General features: G+C 35.7%; 1 protein-coding gene across 4 annotated transcripts; it reads right to left on the minus strand.

The window, feature by feature from the left end:
* Window positions 1-1,140: 1,140 nt before the first annotated feature.
* On the minus strand, window positions 1,141-6,691 carry LOC107826042 (acetyl-coenzyme A carboxylase carboxyl transferase subunit alpha, chloroplastic-like). 4 transcript variants are annotated; one of them, XM_075238321.1, is made up of 12 exons: window positions 6,427-6,544; window positions 5,821-5,936; window positions 5,279-5,693; window positions 4,974-5,048; window positions 4,565-4,672; window positions 4,315-4,475; window positions 3,822-3,936; window positions 3,575-3,729; window positions 3,133-3,184; window positions 2,996-3,064; window positions 2,744-2,821; window positions 1,141-2,389 (listed from the first exon to the last, which is right to left on the minus strand). In XM_075238321.1, exons 3-12 carry the CDS (start codon window positions 5,633-5,635, stop codon window positions 1,385-1,387), a joined length of 2,175 nt encoding a protein of 724 aa, XP_075094422.1. In that variant the 5' UTR covers window positions 5,636-5,693; window positions 5,821-5,936; window positions 6,427-6,544; the 3' UTR covers window positions 1,141-1,384. The 4 variants fall into 4 exon arrangements, with proteins under 4 accessions (XP_075094422.1, XP_016508466.1, XP_016508469.1 ...); XM_016652980.2 differs by lacking the exon at window positions 5,821-5,936 and having other exon boundaries at window positions 6,427-6,691; XM_016652983.2 differs by lacking the exon at window positions 5,821-5,936 and having other exon boundaries at window positions 5,279-5,656; window positions 6,427-6,690.
* Between the last annotated feature and the right edge of the window lie 12,349 nt (window positions 6,692-19,040).

Here is a 19,040-nt window from a genome sequence, read left to right on the forward strand (position 1 = left end):
TATATATATATATATATATATATATATATATATACACACACACACATAATATCTATCTTATGTATAATATCCCAATGGTATCTATTTTTACATTTTTCATTATGAAATTATGAGTTCTATTTATTAACTAAAATTTCCTACATGAGAAATTTAATTAGTATCTATACTTTTACGCTATCGCTTGATTTGTTTTTAGTATTCTTCCTTTATGACTATTTGTATATTATGATTTTAGTTATGTGTATATGTACGACTTTTCTCATCATAATTCTAATTATAAGTCTTATATTTTTATATTTTTCTACAAATTTATATTTTATTTATGTTCCTTGCTTATCTAATCGTATTATCCATTACTTAATATTATTAAATTCACATATGAATTTTTAAAAATTACTGTTCAATATAATACAATGAATATAATTTTGTATTACGCTTGAAATTTAACGTGATTTTATCATGTATGACTTTCTCAAATTACGTCGATAATATTTTCGAGTATTATTTAAAGTGTGGATAGAATTACATTATATTTATCCTCCTCTTTACATATTAGTTTTTGTTCTACAATATTTTAATTTTTTTCATTTAGTGTTTATCTATAATATTCAAATTATTGTTTATTTTTTTATCTTTAGTTTTATCTATTATAAAAATTTTAGTTACATGATCTTATCCATATAGCATGACCATATGAATTATTATTAGAAACTTTCTCATCTCAAAAAACAAGTTAGTCTTATCATTTTATATATCTCTACATTGAAGTTAATTATTTATATTTTTTTATTTTTTATAATAGTTTCCTTAAAAATATATAGATATTTAATTATTTAAATTCAAATTAAAAAAGAGTAACTAATTATTAACTAACCTAACTAATTTTGTCCTAAAATTTGACACGTGTTGAATTTTGTTGTGACACTTGGCACCATTACATTGATTTGCTTCTTCTATTCTATATAGATAGATGACGGAAATAGTATATTTCGTGCTTTTTGTAGATCATACCCCTTTATAATTTATAATTTAAGAAAATTATCATTTTAGATCTTTTATGTGTAAAAGACAGATTTCTTATGTGTAAAAGTAAATCTCTCAGATGTAAAAAATGAGGTAGAGTCGTAAAACTAAAACAAGTTTATAAAGAGCCACAAAACCAATTGACTCGTATATTAAAAACCAATTCATATGTACATAAAGTACACCATTAGACATCAATGCTATCTGTTTCTTCTCAGTTTAATTTTCTGATAACTACCAAGAATTTTACTATTGAGTAAAGGAGATATTAGACATGTCTTAGGAGGGACTGAAAAACTCTTAGTAATCAAAATCAAGTACTACTGTCCAAGCACAAGAAATAATTCATGAGCTAGTCTTATCATCTTCCATTTTCTGCACCAACTTTACTTTCTATATCATCCTTGTAGGCTGGTGCCAACTTCTCCCTTAAACCTTCAACCTTTTCTTTCAGTGGGGTGACACTAAGGGCAGAAGCAATCCCTTCCCTGACCTCCGTTTCCAGCTCTTTTACCTTTTCTGAGCTAGAATCCTTCACAATCTCCAGCTTCAACTCTTCAATCTTCTCACTTAGACCTGATCTAGTCACAGCTCTTTGAATCTCCTCATTTATCTCCTCATTTACCTTTGCTATATCCTTTACCAATTCTGGTGGAACAGCAACGTTCGTCCTTTTGCGCGTGCCTACTACTTCCAGGTTGGCTGACTTTAGAACATACTCCAGCTCTTTCTTAGCTTTTTCTACTTCCTCCATTAGATTTGTATCCAAAGGTTCCCCGCTTGATAGCTTTTTCGAAGCTGCGTTTAAAAGCTCTAGCTTGGCTTTTACAGTTGTTGGAATTTTCTGATTGACTTCGGTTTTTAGTTTCTCGCTTTTATTCTTCAGCTTGATGAGCCTGCTAGCCATCTCCACAGTGTGAAGCTTTTGCTTTAAACCAAGATATGCCCCAGGTTGTGACAGCTTCTGTTTAAATTCTTGCATAATCTTATTAGCTTTCTCCTGCAAAGACTTGTTAAGTGGTTGATCCGGAATAGGAGAGCTTTGCAACTCTAGTTTAAGAGATTCAATCTTATCCTGCAAGCCCATAGCTATGAATGCTTTTGTTATCTCAGTATCTAGATCTTCTTGGAGCTTCTCAAGGACTTGGGTAGTAACAGGATCAGATGGTCCCTTAGCTTCTAGAATCTTCTTCCTAAGATTTGCAAGCTCTGATTCCAAATCAGCAGGCCGTGTGTTAGCCTCGGATGGCTTCATTTTGCGCTTCCTTTCAGGTTCAACCTGAATGCCCTCCTGGAAACCTCCAATTGAACGAAATTTAAGCATCCGGTGGTGAAGCAACTGTTCAGTGTTCATCCTTCCAAGTTCCTGTATTAGGAAACCATAGTGAAAAATCAACGCAAAACTGCAAGTGGAAATGTAGAATACAGTCAAAACACAGAAGAATTCATTATATTGATCAACTATGTCAATTCCAAACTAGTTCAGGCTGGCTAAAATGTTAGAATTCGTCATTCGACAAATTCAGAAAGCACCGTTAGATAATAGTCTAGTATATGGTAATTCTATTCCATCCTATCCCACAGAAGTACCCCCAAACAAAAATTGGCGTCCTTGCTGTTACTTTCTTTCCATTTCCTCTTACAATATGAAGCCAATTGTTACTCTTTCTTACGAAAAAGCATTAGCCTTTGATCAATTTCCAAAGACATGAGGTATTACCGCCATAGCCTCGACAATTGCATGTTTAATCTGCTGAGACGCCCAGAAAGGATCGGCATGGGCACCACCCAGAGGTTCCTGCAAGAGATGACAAACAAAGCCAATATTCCAGTAAGGATGATTGGATGGGTAAAATAAGCAAATTGTTTCAGTTTAACTACTGGAAGACTTCACCATGAATTTCCAAATCTTTTCCTCTCTAAAACCAATAAGTATAAAGGTGAAAAGTATATAGATGGCAAGAGTTCTTACAGGAATAATACCATCAGCTATCTTGAGCCTATAATGTTCCTGAGCTGTGATCCTCAGTTTTTCAGCTGCCTATTCAATAAAAATTTCAGTAACGGTAACCATATTTTCACCAACTTCAAACACAATATCTTGTATACCTTTGGAGCTGCTTGTGAAGATTTCCATAATATTGCAGCACAAGCTTCAGGACTGATCAGAGAAGCATAGACTTTGTAAAGATATACCAAGAGATAATCAAGGAAACAATGCGAGAAGTGTAGAAGCAACAACTAAAATGTCATTTATTATACAGGTGTAGAGACTAACATGCTAAAGCAATATTATGTGCCTCAAAGGATTGACCAATCCCTGAAACCTAAAACCAATACTTAAACACATGTACAACGCGTCCACATCTTTAACCTGACACAGCATGTTTTAGTTTGTCATTGATGCAGTGAGCTGACAGTTCGTGTCTTGCTTATATTTCAGGCACAAAAAGTACTTTTGACTTGAACTTTTGGTATTCTTCAAAATGTCACATGCCTGCTAAGCAGTTGAATAAATGTATGGAAAAAATAAAAATGAACCAGATTTTACCTAGCAACATAAAACGCTGAGTTTTCCAACATTAACAACTTATTTGCACATCCAATAGCAAGAGCACCGCCTGAACCACCTTCACCAGTTACAATCGTTATGATTGGAACTTTCAGCCCAAACATTGTCCTTAAATTATGGGCTATAGCCTCACCCTACATGAAAATATTGGAGGGGATTATAGATGCTACATGACTAAACCTTATTCAATAACGCAAAATTCGATAGTCAATGTAAACACTCATACCTGACCTAGCTCTTCAGATCTTAAATCAGCGAAAGCGCCTGGTGTGTCTACAAATGTAACAATAGGGAAGCCATGATGATCAGCATATTTCATCATTCTCAAAGCCTTTCTGTAGCTGCAAAGGCAAAGATTTAGTAGTTACCAATCCATCTTGTTACAAAGCCAACTTTGAAGTATCAAATTAAAGGATACCTCCATTGTTACATTCTCAAAAATTAAAGGATATCTCCTTTTAAACAACTGAACGATACATAGACTCTCTAAAACCCTGAATAACCTGTGCAATTATAAAACTAATTTGGGGAACATGTTGAAAAGCTAATAAGCAGACTACTTCAGCTTAACTTGATAGACTAGTGAAAAAACTAATTCAATTTATCCTTTTAATGCACACAGAACAGATTACTTGGAATGCTTAATGATAGCAAGTAAGTACAATTCTGCACATGAGATAAATCTAATACTGCTGTGAAGGAGAATTCTTGAAACATACCCATGAGGAGTTGGCATTGCAAAGTTTCGCATGATGTTTTCTTTTGTATTTCTACCTTTCTGGTGGCCAATGAAGATGTAACTTCTGCCTTCAATGCTCCCAATGCCAGTAATCATGGCTGGATCGTCATAGCCAGCACGATCTCCATGGAGCTCAACCCACTTTATGCATAACATAGGAATAAGATCCCTCGAGTTGTAAGAGAAGCTGCTAACAAACATTGGCGAAAAGCAAATATCACTAGTTATACCTTCTCTGTCATATTTAGTATATGATCAAGAACAGTTGGTCTATTAGGGTGTCGAGCAATTTGGAGGCGTTGAATGGGTGTCAAATGAGTGTACAAGTCCTTCAGGGCCTGAAAGTATGGCATATGTATCAAATGGAAGAGAAAAAAGAGTTGGTCAAATGACTATATTTGCACAGGTATCGCCAAAATAAGCTAATATCCTTTGCAAAATGAACAATACAATCTGTTACTTTATAACAAACCCTTTGAAGCAAAAAAGTAGATAGTATCTCATAAGTTAGTTATACAAGGAAAACGACACTTAGCGGACTGTTGCCCTCTTTAAGATCAGTTTAGTTCAAAACTAACACAAATTTTGGTAACAAACGTATACGACCAGCTATCTACTGTAAGAGTCATGTGAGTTTACCTGCTGATACTTGGCTTCCAAAGCATTAATCTGATCAGTGAAATCCAATCCAGTGTCTTCAGCCATTCTACGCACCTGTACAAGAAATAAGTTGAATAAAGCATTAGTTTTCTGATTCTGGCAACTACTGTCAATAGCATGAGATTCTCTACATTCCCGGTGCCATAATCATGAATTAGCCATGCTGGCACCAAATACTTAATTTATGTCAGCAATACATACATGTAACGGCATATATAGGCATTGATAATTGTCATTGTACATTTTAATTGGCTATAACCAAACATCATTTGTAAGCAACTCACCTCAATAAGCTGTTTCTCCAAATCAACCAATGGCTTCTCAAAGGCAAGTGTGACTGGTTTTGGTTTCTCATCAAGAGGTTTAAAGAAGGAAAGATACTTTAAGGGTGTCTTAGTGTTTGGATCAATATCACCAGGCCACGGGTAATCATGCTTCTTCCACTTCTTTATTTCAGCACCAACGCGGAATTTCTTCCGCGCCCTCAGTTTCGGACCATCCAAATCCTTCAAATTCAGGCCATACAACCTTTTGGTAAGAAATACACTACCAAGAGACAAGTTTGGCACAAATTCAGAAGTGAGGTCCTCTGAATTTCTGCCTCGTCCACAATTCCCAACTGTTAGAGATAAGGTGGCCATCTACACTTTGAATGTGCCAAACTGCAAAATCAGCTTAAATGCCTTACAAACCAAATATCTGCATTTCCACACAGAGAAACAAAATTAAGAATGAACATGCGAGAGACAGACAAATTAACATCAATTATTTGTTCCACTATGACCCTTGTGATCAGGAGGTCACGGGTTCAAACCGTGGAAACAACCTCTTGCAGAAATGCAGGGTAAGGACCCTTGTGGTCCGGCCCTTCCATGAACCCCGCATAGCACCGGACTGCCCTTTTTTTTACTTGTTCCACTATGCTTGACAGTAGGAGCAGTACTGTGGGAAGACATATATTTGAGATAATAATAAGTAATCAAGAGAGTTTTATCCTCAAAAAGTAATCATGTGAGTTCCATCAATACCCAATTTCCAAACATTTCAATAACTCAAGAACATGCCTTGAAACTTGACTGAGACAAAGATTTCATCTTTATACTTAGATACCATATATAAATAACAATGCTGAAGAGCCTAGCTACACACATTAGCAACAAAAGCCATTACACAACTCAATCACACCCATTTTGCAGAAGCATCAATTCTTGGTTAAAAAGAATTCTGAGCAACCCAAAGGAGAAATGCACAATTGGGTAGACAAAAGCAAGCAGAAATGCATTACAAAAAACAAAAAAATTGGGCACGTAGGACAACTGTAGCCCTAGTAATATCCTCAAATAATCATCTTAAATTTGAAATTATGTACTCTATCAACAAAAAAAGAAATGAATAAAATAGATAGATAACTATCAACCCAGAAAGCATATACCATGGCTGAGCCAAGAACGTATAGAGCATGAAATATGGAGCTGAAAATTCTGGGGTTCTCCTTTTCTATCAATATAATGTGGCTTTTTTTGGTATGAATATGCTAGTAGTTCAAGAACATGAACCAACGGATGAGATAGAATACATGTATATATGTCAAGTTATCAACTGTACAGAACTGAAAGCTCTTCTTTTGGCTGTAGATGATAGTAATGGATTAGCATTTGGAAAGCAATGGAGGTCCCCGCCAAAACATGTCATGTCCAAAGCCTGTGACAAGTAAATTTTGCCTTTTGAGGGGACAAATGTTTGAGCTGACTTGTTACAGAAGAAGACACACAATATTACTAGAGTTTATCCAAAGTGTTCCACGCTATTTTTATTTTATGGGTTCTAGAAATTATTAGATTTGGGAGGAGGATTTCAAATATTAATAATTAAATTCTGAATTTAATACTATATACATATTTAATAATTATCTTTAATATTTAAACATTATTTGAGAATATGTTATTGGGGTTCGATCAAATTGGTAGTATATGGACTTCTACCTCGGGCCAAATTCTCAGGGGTGCTATTTAGAGATTAGCAGTATTTATTTTGTTCAGAAATTTTAAAATAAAAATCTTTATTTCAGGACAATTCAAGATATTTTTGTCCTGAAAATTTAAACTAAAAACTAAAATTCAAGACACACTGACTAATTTCGAAATAGATGCCTCTTGAAATGGCTACATAGTGGCATTTCTACGCCTTTATACTAGAAACTAGTAAGGGGTAGCCCATGCGGTGCATGGGCCCAATAACACTATGTTTAGGTTGTACTAATTAGTATGTATAAATTTTCTTCTTAATTTATTTCTATTTTTAATATAAAATTTTACTTATAATGTCAGGTTTTTAAAATAGTTATGGATAGTTTATTAGATGATACTATCTCTCGTTCAAAATAAGTGCTTCTAAGTTTTTGACACACCTATTAAAAAAATTATTTAATAGCATTATCCTTTATTTCTTCTAAATTCTCTTTGAATATTCTCATATTCTGTAGATCATTATTGGATCAAGGATAGATTTGAAAATATATTAATTAAAGCCTTCTTGATTTTTCAAAGCCATAATTACTTTTGCCAAATTAATTTAGCTAAACTAAAACGTATTTTCGATCATAGGGAACTCTCTCTCTCTCTCTCTCTCTCTCTCTCTCTCTCTATATATATATATATATATATATATATATATATATATATATATATATATATATATATATATATATATATATATATATATATACTACATAAATATGCTGAAGTTACATAAATTTTACTTTTATTATGAAGGAAAGAAATATTAGTTTTAATTAACCCAAAAACTATATTTTTATATAACCATATAATGTACTCCATCTGTTTCAAAAAGATTGACACCTATTAGTCAATTTTAAAAAAATTGGCACATTTCAATATTTTCTTAATATGAAGCATTTATAACCATACAAATGTTATAACAAGTTTCAGACTACAAGTTTCAAAAATTTTATAGCCATACAAATGTTATGGCTTATATAAGACCATATTTTTCAAAAATCTTCTATTTTTTATTAAAGGTTGTGTCAAGCCAAACCAAGATAATTTTTTTGAAATGGAGAGAGTATATAAATATAATTTTAAAACTATATAATGTATATAATTATATAATCTATATAGTTATAGTATTATATTTATCCTCCTAAGTAAGTGATATAATTATCCTCCTAGATAAGTGGTACGATCATTCTCTTATAGTGATGGCTTATCCAATACTTGACTATAAATTGAAAAAGAATGGGCTACATAATCATTGAGCCTTTCACAAATTACTCAATCTTAAATTCGTGTGTTTGATATAAAATTCATGATTATCCTAACATGTTATTTATCTTCTTTAGAGCTATATGGTCATTTATGTTTGTCTACATGTCTAAAAATTCTCACCAAAAGGCTTAGTAATTCTTTATAACTATGCACGTCTATAAATTTAATTTTTCATATTATTATTGTATCCTAGTTCATCTTATTTTTACTCACAAACAATTGAAAGAGAATAATTCTGATTTTGGAATAAATATATTATACTAATCTGAAATATAATGTTTGTATTGCATAATATTATTTTTCCTTTGTCAAAAGTACCACAAATGGTCAAAAAATGCCTTTTTAATTAGTACCGATCATAAATGTCGTAACTAGTTAAATGTCAAATTATAAAGTCATAAATTTAAACTATATAGGATCCTTCAATATTAAATTATTAATAACAATAAGTAAGTTAAATATAATTTAATATGGATAAGTCCAAAATACTTTTCGTATAAACTATACTAAAATTGGTTACCTCCGTTATACTTATTCTGCAAACTTGTTAGAAAAATTTAACTAATTTTTACAGTTTAGTTCTGCACACAAAAATTCAAACAAATTACATGTTATATTTTGCTAAAGAATGCGCACACCAAAAACGTTTGGGTAGAGTTAAAATTTCAATTAATTTTTAAAAAGTTTGCCACACATAGATTCAAACAAATTGCATGTTAGGAACTGCTAAAATTCTACAGTAAGACCTCTCTATAATCGCATCTCTGTCACGACCCAAAATTCAAAAGACCGTAATGGCGTCCGACAGCACTGTCAGGCAAGCCAACCATAATCAATTAACTTAATTATCCATTTTAATATTTTTGAAATAAAAATTTCTTTAATAAAATTGTAGAGATAAAACTCATAGAGTAAATGATAAATATTTTACAGCTAAATTTCTAAACAATTCACAACCATTCCCAAAATCCGGTGTCACAAGTGCATGAGCATTTACTAGGGAATTAAAAATAAAATTCAATATCCGTCCAGAATACAAATTAGACAGAAAAATATAATAAATATGAAAGAGACTTTGTTAGCTGCGGATCGTAATATAGAATGCAGCTCACCCATGTCCCCACAATTATTAACCATACATATGCACCCACAAGGCCGCTATACATATATGTACCTGCACAATAAAATATGCAGCAAGTGCAGTATGAGTACGAAAATAACGTGTACCCAGTAAGTATCAAACCTAATCTCGAAGTGGTAGAGACGAGATAGACGACTTTGACACTCACTATGGGTCAATAATAATAATTGGAATAAATTATAATTATTGAAATCAGCATGGTTCACAGAGTTAAAAAATAATTTTATTCAATTAGCAGAAATAATAAGAATCCTTCAAATGCAACAATTTTTTAATTTGTTAATTAAATCATGAAATTTCAATAAAACTTCCAATTTAACAAATAGCTTTACAAGCTGCAGTTTAATTTCAATAAATTTTTAATTTATCAATTAGTCTCATTTACAGGAATAACAATAATTCCTTAACAAGCAGGAATAATAATTCAATAAATTTCAAAGATTTTCAATTTATCAATTAGCTTCGCAAGCTGAAATAAACTATTAAGGTATCGTGTAAGTATTATTATTAAGCACGATTTCTGGCGAGGACGTACGACCCGATCCAGAGTATCGTGTATACTGCCTGAGGGACGTGCGACGTGATCCATAGAAGCATCTATCATGCCGAGGCGTTCGGCCCGCTCCACAAGAAAGGAAGACATTTTCTTATGTACCTCCGGAAGGAGAGTATATTTATTATAGGATAAATTCTGGAGGAAGAATAATTTCTTTTGACAATTAATTAATTTAAACAGAAAATCAAGCATATGAGATTTCCTCGGATTCTGAAAATTTTCGGATGAAAATGTTACCCATAATCTCAAGAACTTAAATATATAATTTCTACCCAATTCTATAACTATTTTCGTGGTTAAAAACTCATTTTTATACAAATCTAGATTTTTCATCCAAATCTTTGATTTCTAAGATTTACTAGTTATAATCTACCTATAATCTATGTATTTAACTCAAGGGGTGTGGAATTAACTTACCTTTCAATTGCTAGTTGAAACCCCCTTCTCAAAAGCTCTGAAATTGCCCAACAATGGATGAAAAATAGAAAGAAATGGACTTAGTTTTCGTCCATTTTGAGGTTCTGTCCAGACAGATTTTTCACACATGCGGAAGGAGTACCGCACATGCGGCTTTCGCACCTGCGGAAATTCTTCGTAGGTGCGCATTTTCCCTCTTTTTCTGGTTCCGCACCTGCGGAAGAAGAGCTCGCTTCTGTGCAAGTGCAGGTGCGCCCATTCCTTCGCACCTGCGCATCCCCCCGTTTCTGCGCACAAGACCTTTGTACCTGCGCATTCGCAGGTGCGCCAAATTGCTCTGCATCTGCGATGGCTGGGCAGGCTCCTCTCTTTCGCACCTGCAATTGGTGGCTCGCACCTGCGACTGTCCAAGCGCAGGTGCGATTATGATAGTAGCTGGGAGCTTCAGTCCTTGCTCAATTTTCCAAAATTGGTCTGAGCCTGGTCCGGTTAACACTCGGGACCCCCGGGGCCCCGCCCGAATATACCAACAGGTTTGAAATTATAAAACGGATTCGCTCGAACTCTCGGAACGCATAAAACAACATCAAATCTAAGAATAATACCCTAAACCAAACTGATTCAAACTTAAGAATTTCAAGTTCTTCAATTTACTTCCAATGCGTCGAAATATACTTAAACTACTCGGAATGACATAAAAATTTGTGTGCAAGTCTTAAATCACTATACGAAACTATTCCCAAACTCAAAATTCAAAACGGACTTCAATTACTCAAAATCCTACTCCAAACCAAATTTAAAGAATTTTAAACCTTCAAATAGTTAATTTTCACTATTAAGCGCCAAAATGCTCCCGGGTTATCCAAAACCATATTCGAATATATGCCCAAGTCCAAAATCATCATACGAACCTATTGGAACCGTCAAATCCCGATTCCGGGGTCGTTTTTTAAAAATATTGACCGAAGTCAAACTTGGCCTTTTAAGGTTAACTTAAGGAACCAAGTGTTCCGATTTCAACCCAAACGCATCCAAATCCCGAACCAACCATCCCCGCAAGTCATAAAATTATTAAAAACACATTCGGGGAGTTTTATTTAGGGGAACAGGGTTCTAAATGTCAAAACGACCGATTGGGTCGTTACATTCTCTCCCACTTAAATATACATTCGTCCCCGAACGTGCTAAGGAGTGTTCCGGAGTTATCCAAAAATTATTGTTTAACACCTCGTGCACCTACCCGTGCTACCACACCCAGTTGAGCACATTAGCTCGAGCCAATCTGAAGATTCTCCCCTTTATTTAGGCAAATAAGCCTTAGAGCCCAATTCTAACATCCAGAATTCTCCACCATGCCTGTTTCCAACCTACGAACACCGTAGCAATCACTACACGATGTACCAATACAGGGTTTCATACCTTGGTTGAATTTAGACCATGCACCGTACCATTCACATGATCATAATATCATCCTCCGATAACAATAGCCAAAATTCCACGAATCTGATGTTCACAACACACCTCATGATACCTATAATTCCTGTTCCAACTCTTGAACTGCTTCCACGATGGAAGAAATGTGTAGAAATTTATAACCAACTGCTGAGTCAACAAATTATTGAGTTTCTCCTTCTGACAAGAACCATTGCCTTATTATGGACCAAATAATGGTATTTGCTCTTTATTATACTTCATATAAACCGATCGTACTAATCCCGGATCCAATAACCTCATCTCACTTAGTATAAGCTGCTCAGGCAATAAGCCACCTCTGACATGACAAAAAGTCTTATATGACGCCATAATGAGCTAATAAGCTACAGACTCGATTGCGATACATAAGGAAAACTGACTATGGGAAGGATAACTCAACACACATGACTAATTAAACAACCGAAAAGGTGTCATGAACCTTCCTCAGAAAATGGGACACAAAACACACAAAATAGAATATAGGGAACTGTACTCAACATCACACTGTTGCGGCGTGCAATCCGATCCGCACAAAAAAAATCTATAAGAAAATACTTACCGAGCTAGAATGCTCATTACTTACAAAATATCCGAACATCGGACACAAGCACGCTAACTGCATAATACCATCCTTGGAAGGACCGACAACGCCATACGCTACAAAACTCAAGCATAACTAAGGTGCGATATATGATCTGAATCTCGAGAGCCATCCTGCTCATATAGCACCATCGCTATGCGGGACCTCAACATATAAGAAAACTATCAAGCCGTTTCGCAACTCACACGGCACAATATAGTATTACATGAAATAACTGACGACGAAATGACATCCAACGTCTGAATATTCCTCTATAGGGAGCGGTTATGCTGAAATGAACACATCCGGCCTGATATAGAGCCCATATTCATATTCAAATCTATCCACAGACCTCAAGTCGATTATGATCGCATCGTACTAGGCTAATAACCTTTAAAGTATCCATAATAACCCTTTTTCCCATAACATACAAGAATAGCCATCATAACTGGAACAATACTTCCACAATCGACAACCAAATGAACCGAGTGCCCTCTAGGCATAAATTCTCGAATCAGCGATATTACCACAATCTTCATACTTGGTTTCAATCTTCACTCAATCAAGTGACTACATGTCACTCTTACACAATCTTTCCGTGAGACACGCTCCCACGACCTTCCGCACCAGGTAACAAGTTTGCACATCCATGCTACCGGTTACACTAATGCTGTAAAGCATATCAAGAATCCACAAATCAATACACAAGGTCTCTTACACCTGACATCGACCTTAGATGATGCCAAAAACAATACCATCTTACTTTAAACATCTAAATCCCTTTCCTGCTCATCCGAGCTCATGACATCCTTGTCAACACCGAACCGAAATCTTAAATCCTCAACTTTCGAATCCCATGCTACTTAGTGCACTTAACCACGCCAATGCGTAGGAGTACAAGAATTCCATCATAACTCCCGAATCACTAATAGGGTAAACACTTCATCATATAGAAACCTTCTTCTTAACTCATTTCAAGAGAACCATTGCAACACGTGACTGAATTCCCATATCCGTAGAAAATACCGGCCTCAAGTAGTGGTCTAAACCACCATAACTCTTCTGGGATCCCTCTACACATAACATGTCATAATACTTGAATTCCTCCAAATAAAATCAATCACGGCGGCTGTCAAGCCTCGCACGTACCGCCACAAATCACATGCATAATTTAATGCGCTGAAAGAACTGATCATTGCCACCATCGTGCCGATTCAACCATTGTTAGCCGATGCATATTTTCTCAATTTACTCTCAATTTGCCTTAGAAATAGTAATAGCTCCATTCATTACATCACGAACTCAAATCCGCACTCATCCCAAGTGACCTTATTTCACGAGACCACGCTATTTCAAACCCCACTAATTATCTCATATCCCTCCTTGTGCGCACTTTCACATCTTCAATTGGTACGTCCATTCTGATACTTCTTTTATGAATCCGAAGTTATTTTCTTCCGTTTCTCTATTGCTACACCACAACTTGAAGATAACGCAGAGTATTCCAAGCCCCATTTCATAATCTGTTGCAAAAGCTCGATACTCAACCATACTATAGACTCGAGATCCTTAGACATCACACTTTAAATTTTTGAATCCACTAAGACCGTTATTGAGAGCCACTTGCTCTGACTTGTTCCCAAACATGATCAATTCCAAGGCCCTGCTAGCACATAGACACTTTATCAAGGAAACATCCGACAATTTCACTTTTATGTGCATTACATCTACATGAAGCATAAACTCCGAGTCTTCCAAAAACCTGAATATGAATTAATAAGGCCAAATATGGCACACATTCCCCAAATACTTTGCTCAAATTACCACTGATATTTTTTTTCCTTAGTTGCAATGACCCACCAATACACCGATAATCAGAAACCGCACAAGTTGACACTACGAAATCCAATCATAGACGGTGGGGCTCTCCCACTTAGCTTGAAGCTACAATTACAAAAATTGGAATCCACCGAGATTCTTTCTTCATTGTTGACCTGATCATGCACATGCAACTCGCCAAATTTTCTCGAAATCCTTTTATTAACCTTTAATAAACACTCCGAACCACTAGCCACATTTACATATTAAGTCTCTTACCAGGTAGCCAGTAGAATTCTTCGCAGAAGCTTCGTCAACACCACGCGACCGCTAACCTGCTTACAGGAGATAACCCACATGTGGAAATTATATGCTGACATATTCCAACGTCGCTGCACTGGGTGCAATTACTACGAAATCAGTAGATCATCCTGAGTCCGAGCTCATTCACTAGTTGTACCAGTCCGTTCACTCCTCGTGTATGTCAACTAGAGGTGCGACAATACATTCCAATCCAAAGTCATGTTGTATCCTTCTTCATATCAAGAAACTCTCTCCTATCACACCAAATCTTCCTCAATATAGCAGCCAATATTCCAAATTAAGCTCGTAGACATAGTCACTGTCCACGATGAATCCCAAATCACTTCAAACTTTCCTCAAGCCGTGTAGACATCCTACCACGTAACCCATATGCTACTTTGCCACTCTCCCACTTTGGTCAAACCCTTCTCCTTTAAGCAACTACTCGACTTCTGTTTTCTTACACTTGGCCTTCTAGGAACTTAACCACCACAAGACACCTTCCACATGTCCTTTCTCATCCTTCGCTGCCCAGTTGTTGCCTTACTAAAAATTTGTCTCTGTAGCACTTGAACCAATAGCTCGTTACCAGCTTTAAACCTTTCTGACGATCATCCTTCTCGAGACATCAATACTAGGAACGCTGCTTTGATCCTGAATCACTGCACACCGTGATCTCTAACGACTGATTCCCCTATACCAATTCCTAACACCCCGTCGTGAAGGCGAGTTGAAGAAAATCATAACACTGGCGAACCTTAACGCATTTTACAAGGTGATGACACCACATCAAAATTGAGAATTCTATCACACTCGAAAATATCAAGTTTCGTTACTCCATCAACCCCAAACATGAACATTCATAGTCCGATTGCCTTTTCTCCGCTAGAACTAAAACATGGAACCTCTGAATCATGTACTGAGAAAAAACTTCTTTCAAGTCGTTTACTGCCCTGACACATAGGCATGCATTCTACCATTACATAAACACTATGCGATAACAACGCATGAATCGTCATAACAATCAATGCCAAATCTCAAAACCTTAGGTAGTATTGATACTGAACTGAAATGATAGAGCGGCCTTCCGCAAGGCGACGACAATAGCCTAATTAATTACACATGGAGAAGCATCCTGCACTACATCTGTAGTACCATTAAAAATTTCCTCGATCCCCAATTTATAACAAGCGTTTCACGTCGCATAAGATTGAATATGAAGGAAATATAGGCATAAGCCTAAAAGGTATCGAATCACACGATGAAGAATCAAGAAGGGAAGTATTCCTAACAGCCTTGTAGCCTCTCGAAGATAAGCACAAACGTCTCCGTACCGATCCGCAAGACTCTACTAGACTTGCTCATGACTCGTGAGACCTACGTGAACCTAGTGCTCTGATACCATGTTGTCACGACCCAAAATTCAAAAAGGCCGTGATGGCACCGGACACCAATGTCAGGCAAGCCAACCATAATCAATTAACTTAATTACCCATTTTAGTATTTTTGAAATAAAAATTTCTTTAATAAAATTGTAGAGATAAAACTCATAGAGTAAATGATAAATATTTTTGCAGCTAAATTTCTAAACAATTCACAACCATTCCCAAAACCCGGTGTCACAAGTGCATGAGCATTTACTAGGGAATTAAAAATAAAATACAACATCTGTCCAGAATACAAATTAGACAGAAAAATATAATAACTATGAAAGAGACTCTGTTAGCTGCGGATCGTAATATAGAATGCAGTTCACCCATGTACTCATAATTATTAACCAAACCTCTGCGCCCACAAGGCCGCTATACATATATGTACCTACACAATAAAATATGCAACAAGTGCAGTATGAGTGCGAAAACAACGTGTACCCAGTAAGTATCAAGCATAATCTCGAAGTGGTAGAGACGAGATAACCGACTTTGACACTCACCATGGGTCAATAATAATAATTAAAATAAATTATAATTATTCAAATCAGCATGGTTCACAAAGTTAATAATAATTTTATTCAATTAGCAGAAATAATAAGAATCCTTCAAATGCAACAAATTTTTAATTTATTAATTAAATCATGAAATTTCAATAAAACTTCCAATTTAACAAATAGCTTTACAAGCTGCAATTTAATTTCAATAAATTTTTAATTTATCAATTAGTCTCATTTACGGGAATAACAATAATTCCTTAACAAGCAGGAATAATAATTCATTAAATTTCAAAGATTTTCAATTTATCAATTAGTTTCGCAAGCTGAAATAAACTATTAAGGTATCATGTAATTATTATTATTAAGCACGATTTCTACCGAGGGCGTACGACCCGATCTACAGTGTCGTGTACACTGCCGAGTAACGTGCGACGCGATCCATAGATGCATCTATCCTGCTGAGGCGTTCGGCCCGCTCCACAAGAAAGGAGGACTTTTTTTTATGTACCTCCGGAAGGAGAGTATATTTATTATAGGATACATTCGGGAGGAAGAACAATTTCTTTTGACAATTAATTAATTTAAACAGAAAATCAAGCATATGAGATTTACATCCTTTAATATCTTTATCTAACAATTCATAATATATTCATATATACATATCAATTAATATTAATTAAACAAAGAATACAATGTACACATGTAATTCATGCTTTGAGTCCTAAACTATCCGGACTGTAGCATTAATAGTAGCTACGCACGGACTCGCATCACCTCGTGCGTACGTAGCCCCTGCAATTAGCAATAATTATTCAACTTAATCCCTATGGGGTAATTTCCCCCTCACAAGATTAGACAAGAGACTTACCTCGTCTCAAAGTCCACTTTTCGATTATCACGTCGCGTTGAATTCTTGATTCGATGCCGAAAGATCCGAAACTATCTAAATATTATACACAATAATTAATATATGCTAAATGATTCGAAATTTATCTATTAAATAAATTACCTTATCCAAAATGGTAAAATTTTTAAAATTTACCCCGGGCCCACGTGCTCGGATTCTGGAAATTTTCAGATGAAAACGTTACCCATAATCTCAAGAACTTAAATATATAATTTCTACCCAATTCTATAACTATTTTCGTGGTTAAAATCTCATTTTTATAAAAATCTAGGTTTTTCATCTAAATCTTTGATTTCTAAGATTTACTAGTTATAATCTACCTATAATCTATGTATTTAACTCAAGGGGTGTGGAATTAACTTACCTTTCAATTGCTAGTTGAAACACCCTTCTCAAAAGCTCTGAAATTGCCCAACAATGGATGAAAAATAGAAAGAAATGGACTGAGTTTTCGTCCGTTTTGAGGTTCTGCCCAGACAGATTTTTCGCACATGCGGAAGGAGTATCGCACATGCGGCTTTCGCACCTGCGAAAACTCCTCGTAGGTGCGCATTTTCCCTCTTTTCCTGGTTCCGCACCTGCGGAAGAAGAGCTCGCTTCTGCGCAAGCGCAAGTGCGCCCATTCCTTCGCACCTGTGCATCCCTCCGCTTCTGCGCACAAGACCTTCGTACCTGCGCGTTCGCAGGTGCGCCAAATTACTCTACATCTGCGATGGATGGTTAGGCTCCTCTCTTTCGCACTTGCGATTGGTGGCTCGCACCTGCGGCTGTCCAAGCGCAGGTGCGATTATGACAGTAGATGGGAGATTCAGTCCTTGCTCAATTTTCCAAAATTGGTCCGAGCCTCGTCCGGTTAACACTCGGGACCCACGGGGCCCCGTCCGAACATATCAACTGGTTTGAAATCATAAAACGGACTCGATCGAACTCTCGGAACGCGTAAAATAACATCAAATCTAAGAATCATTTCCTAAACCAAATTGATTCAAACTTAAGAATTTCAAATTCTTCAATTTACTTCCAATGCGCCGAAATATACTTAAACTATTCGGAATGACACGAAAATTTGCGTGCAAGTCTTAAATCACTATACGGAACTATTCCCAAACTTGAAATTCCAAACGGACTTCAATTACTCAAAATCCTACTCCAAACCAAATTTAAAGAATTTTAAACCTTCAAATAGTTGATTTTCACTATTAAGCGCCAAAACGCTCCCGAGTTATCCAAAACCCTATTCAAACATACGCCCAAGTCCAAAATCATCATACGAACCTATTGGAACCGTCAAATCCCGATTCCGAAGTCATTTTCTAAAAATATTGACCGAAGTCAAACTTGGGCTTTTAAGGTTAACTTAAGGAACCAAGTGTTCCGATTTCAACCCAAACACATCCAAATCCCGAACCAACCATCCCCGCAAGTTATAAATTATTAAAAACATATTCGGGGAGTTTTATTTAGGGAAACAGGATTCTAAAAGTCGAAACGACCGGTCGGGTCGATACAATCCCTGCTATTCACTATAAAAGCCAAGTTTTCCTTAGAATCGATTTTTAAGTTATATTTTACCTCTCTATAACAGCTTTTTACATATAACAACAACATCTATATTTATAGTAGAACGCTCTTTGTAA

This window comes from Nicotiana tabacum, chromosome 19 (assembly GCF_000715075.1).
Source record: "Nicotiana tabacum cultivar K326 chromosome 19, ASM71507v2, whole genome shotgun sequence".
Classification (NCBI taxonomy): Eukaryota; Viridiplantae; Streptophyta; class Magnoliopsida; order Solanales; family Solanaceae; genus Nicotiana; species Nicotiana tabacum.

Bases quoted from the DNA above. Each gene is read 5' to 3' on its own strand.
- LOC107826042 (XM_016652980.2), bottom strand. From the start codon at position 5,635: ATGGCCACCTTATCTCTAACAGTTGGGAATTGTGGACGAGGCAGAAAT. The intron at 4,673-4,973 runs GTAAACTCACAT...CCATACTTTCAG, and splicing joins TGGAAGCCAAGTATCAGCAG to GCCCTGAAGGACTTGTACAC. The intron at 4,476-4,564 runs GTATAACTAGTG...TTATGCATAAAG, and splicing joins TACTAAATATGACAGAGAAG to TGGGTTGAGCTCCATGGAGA.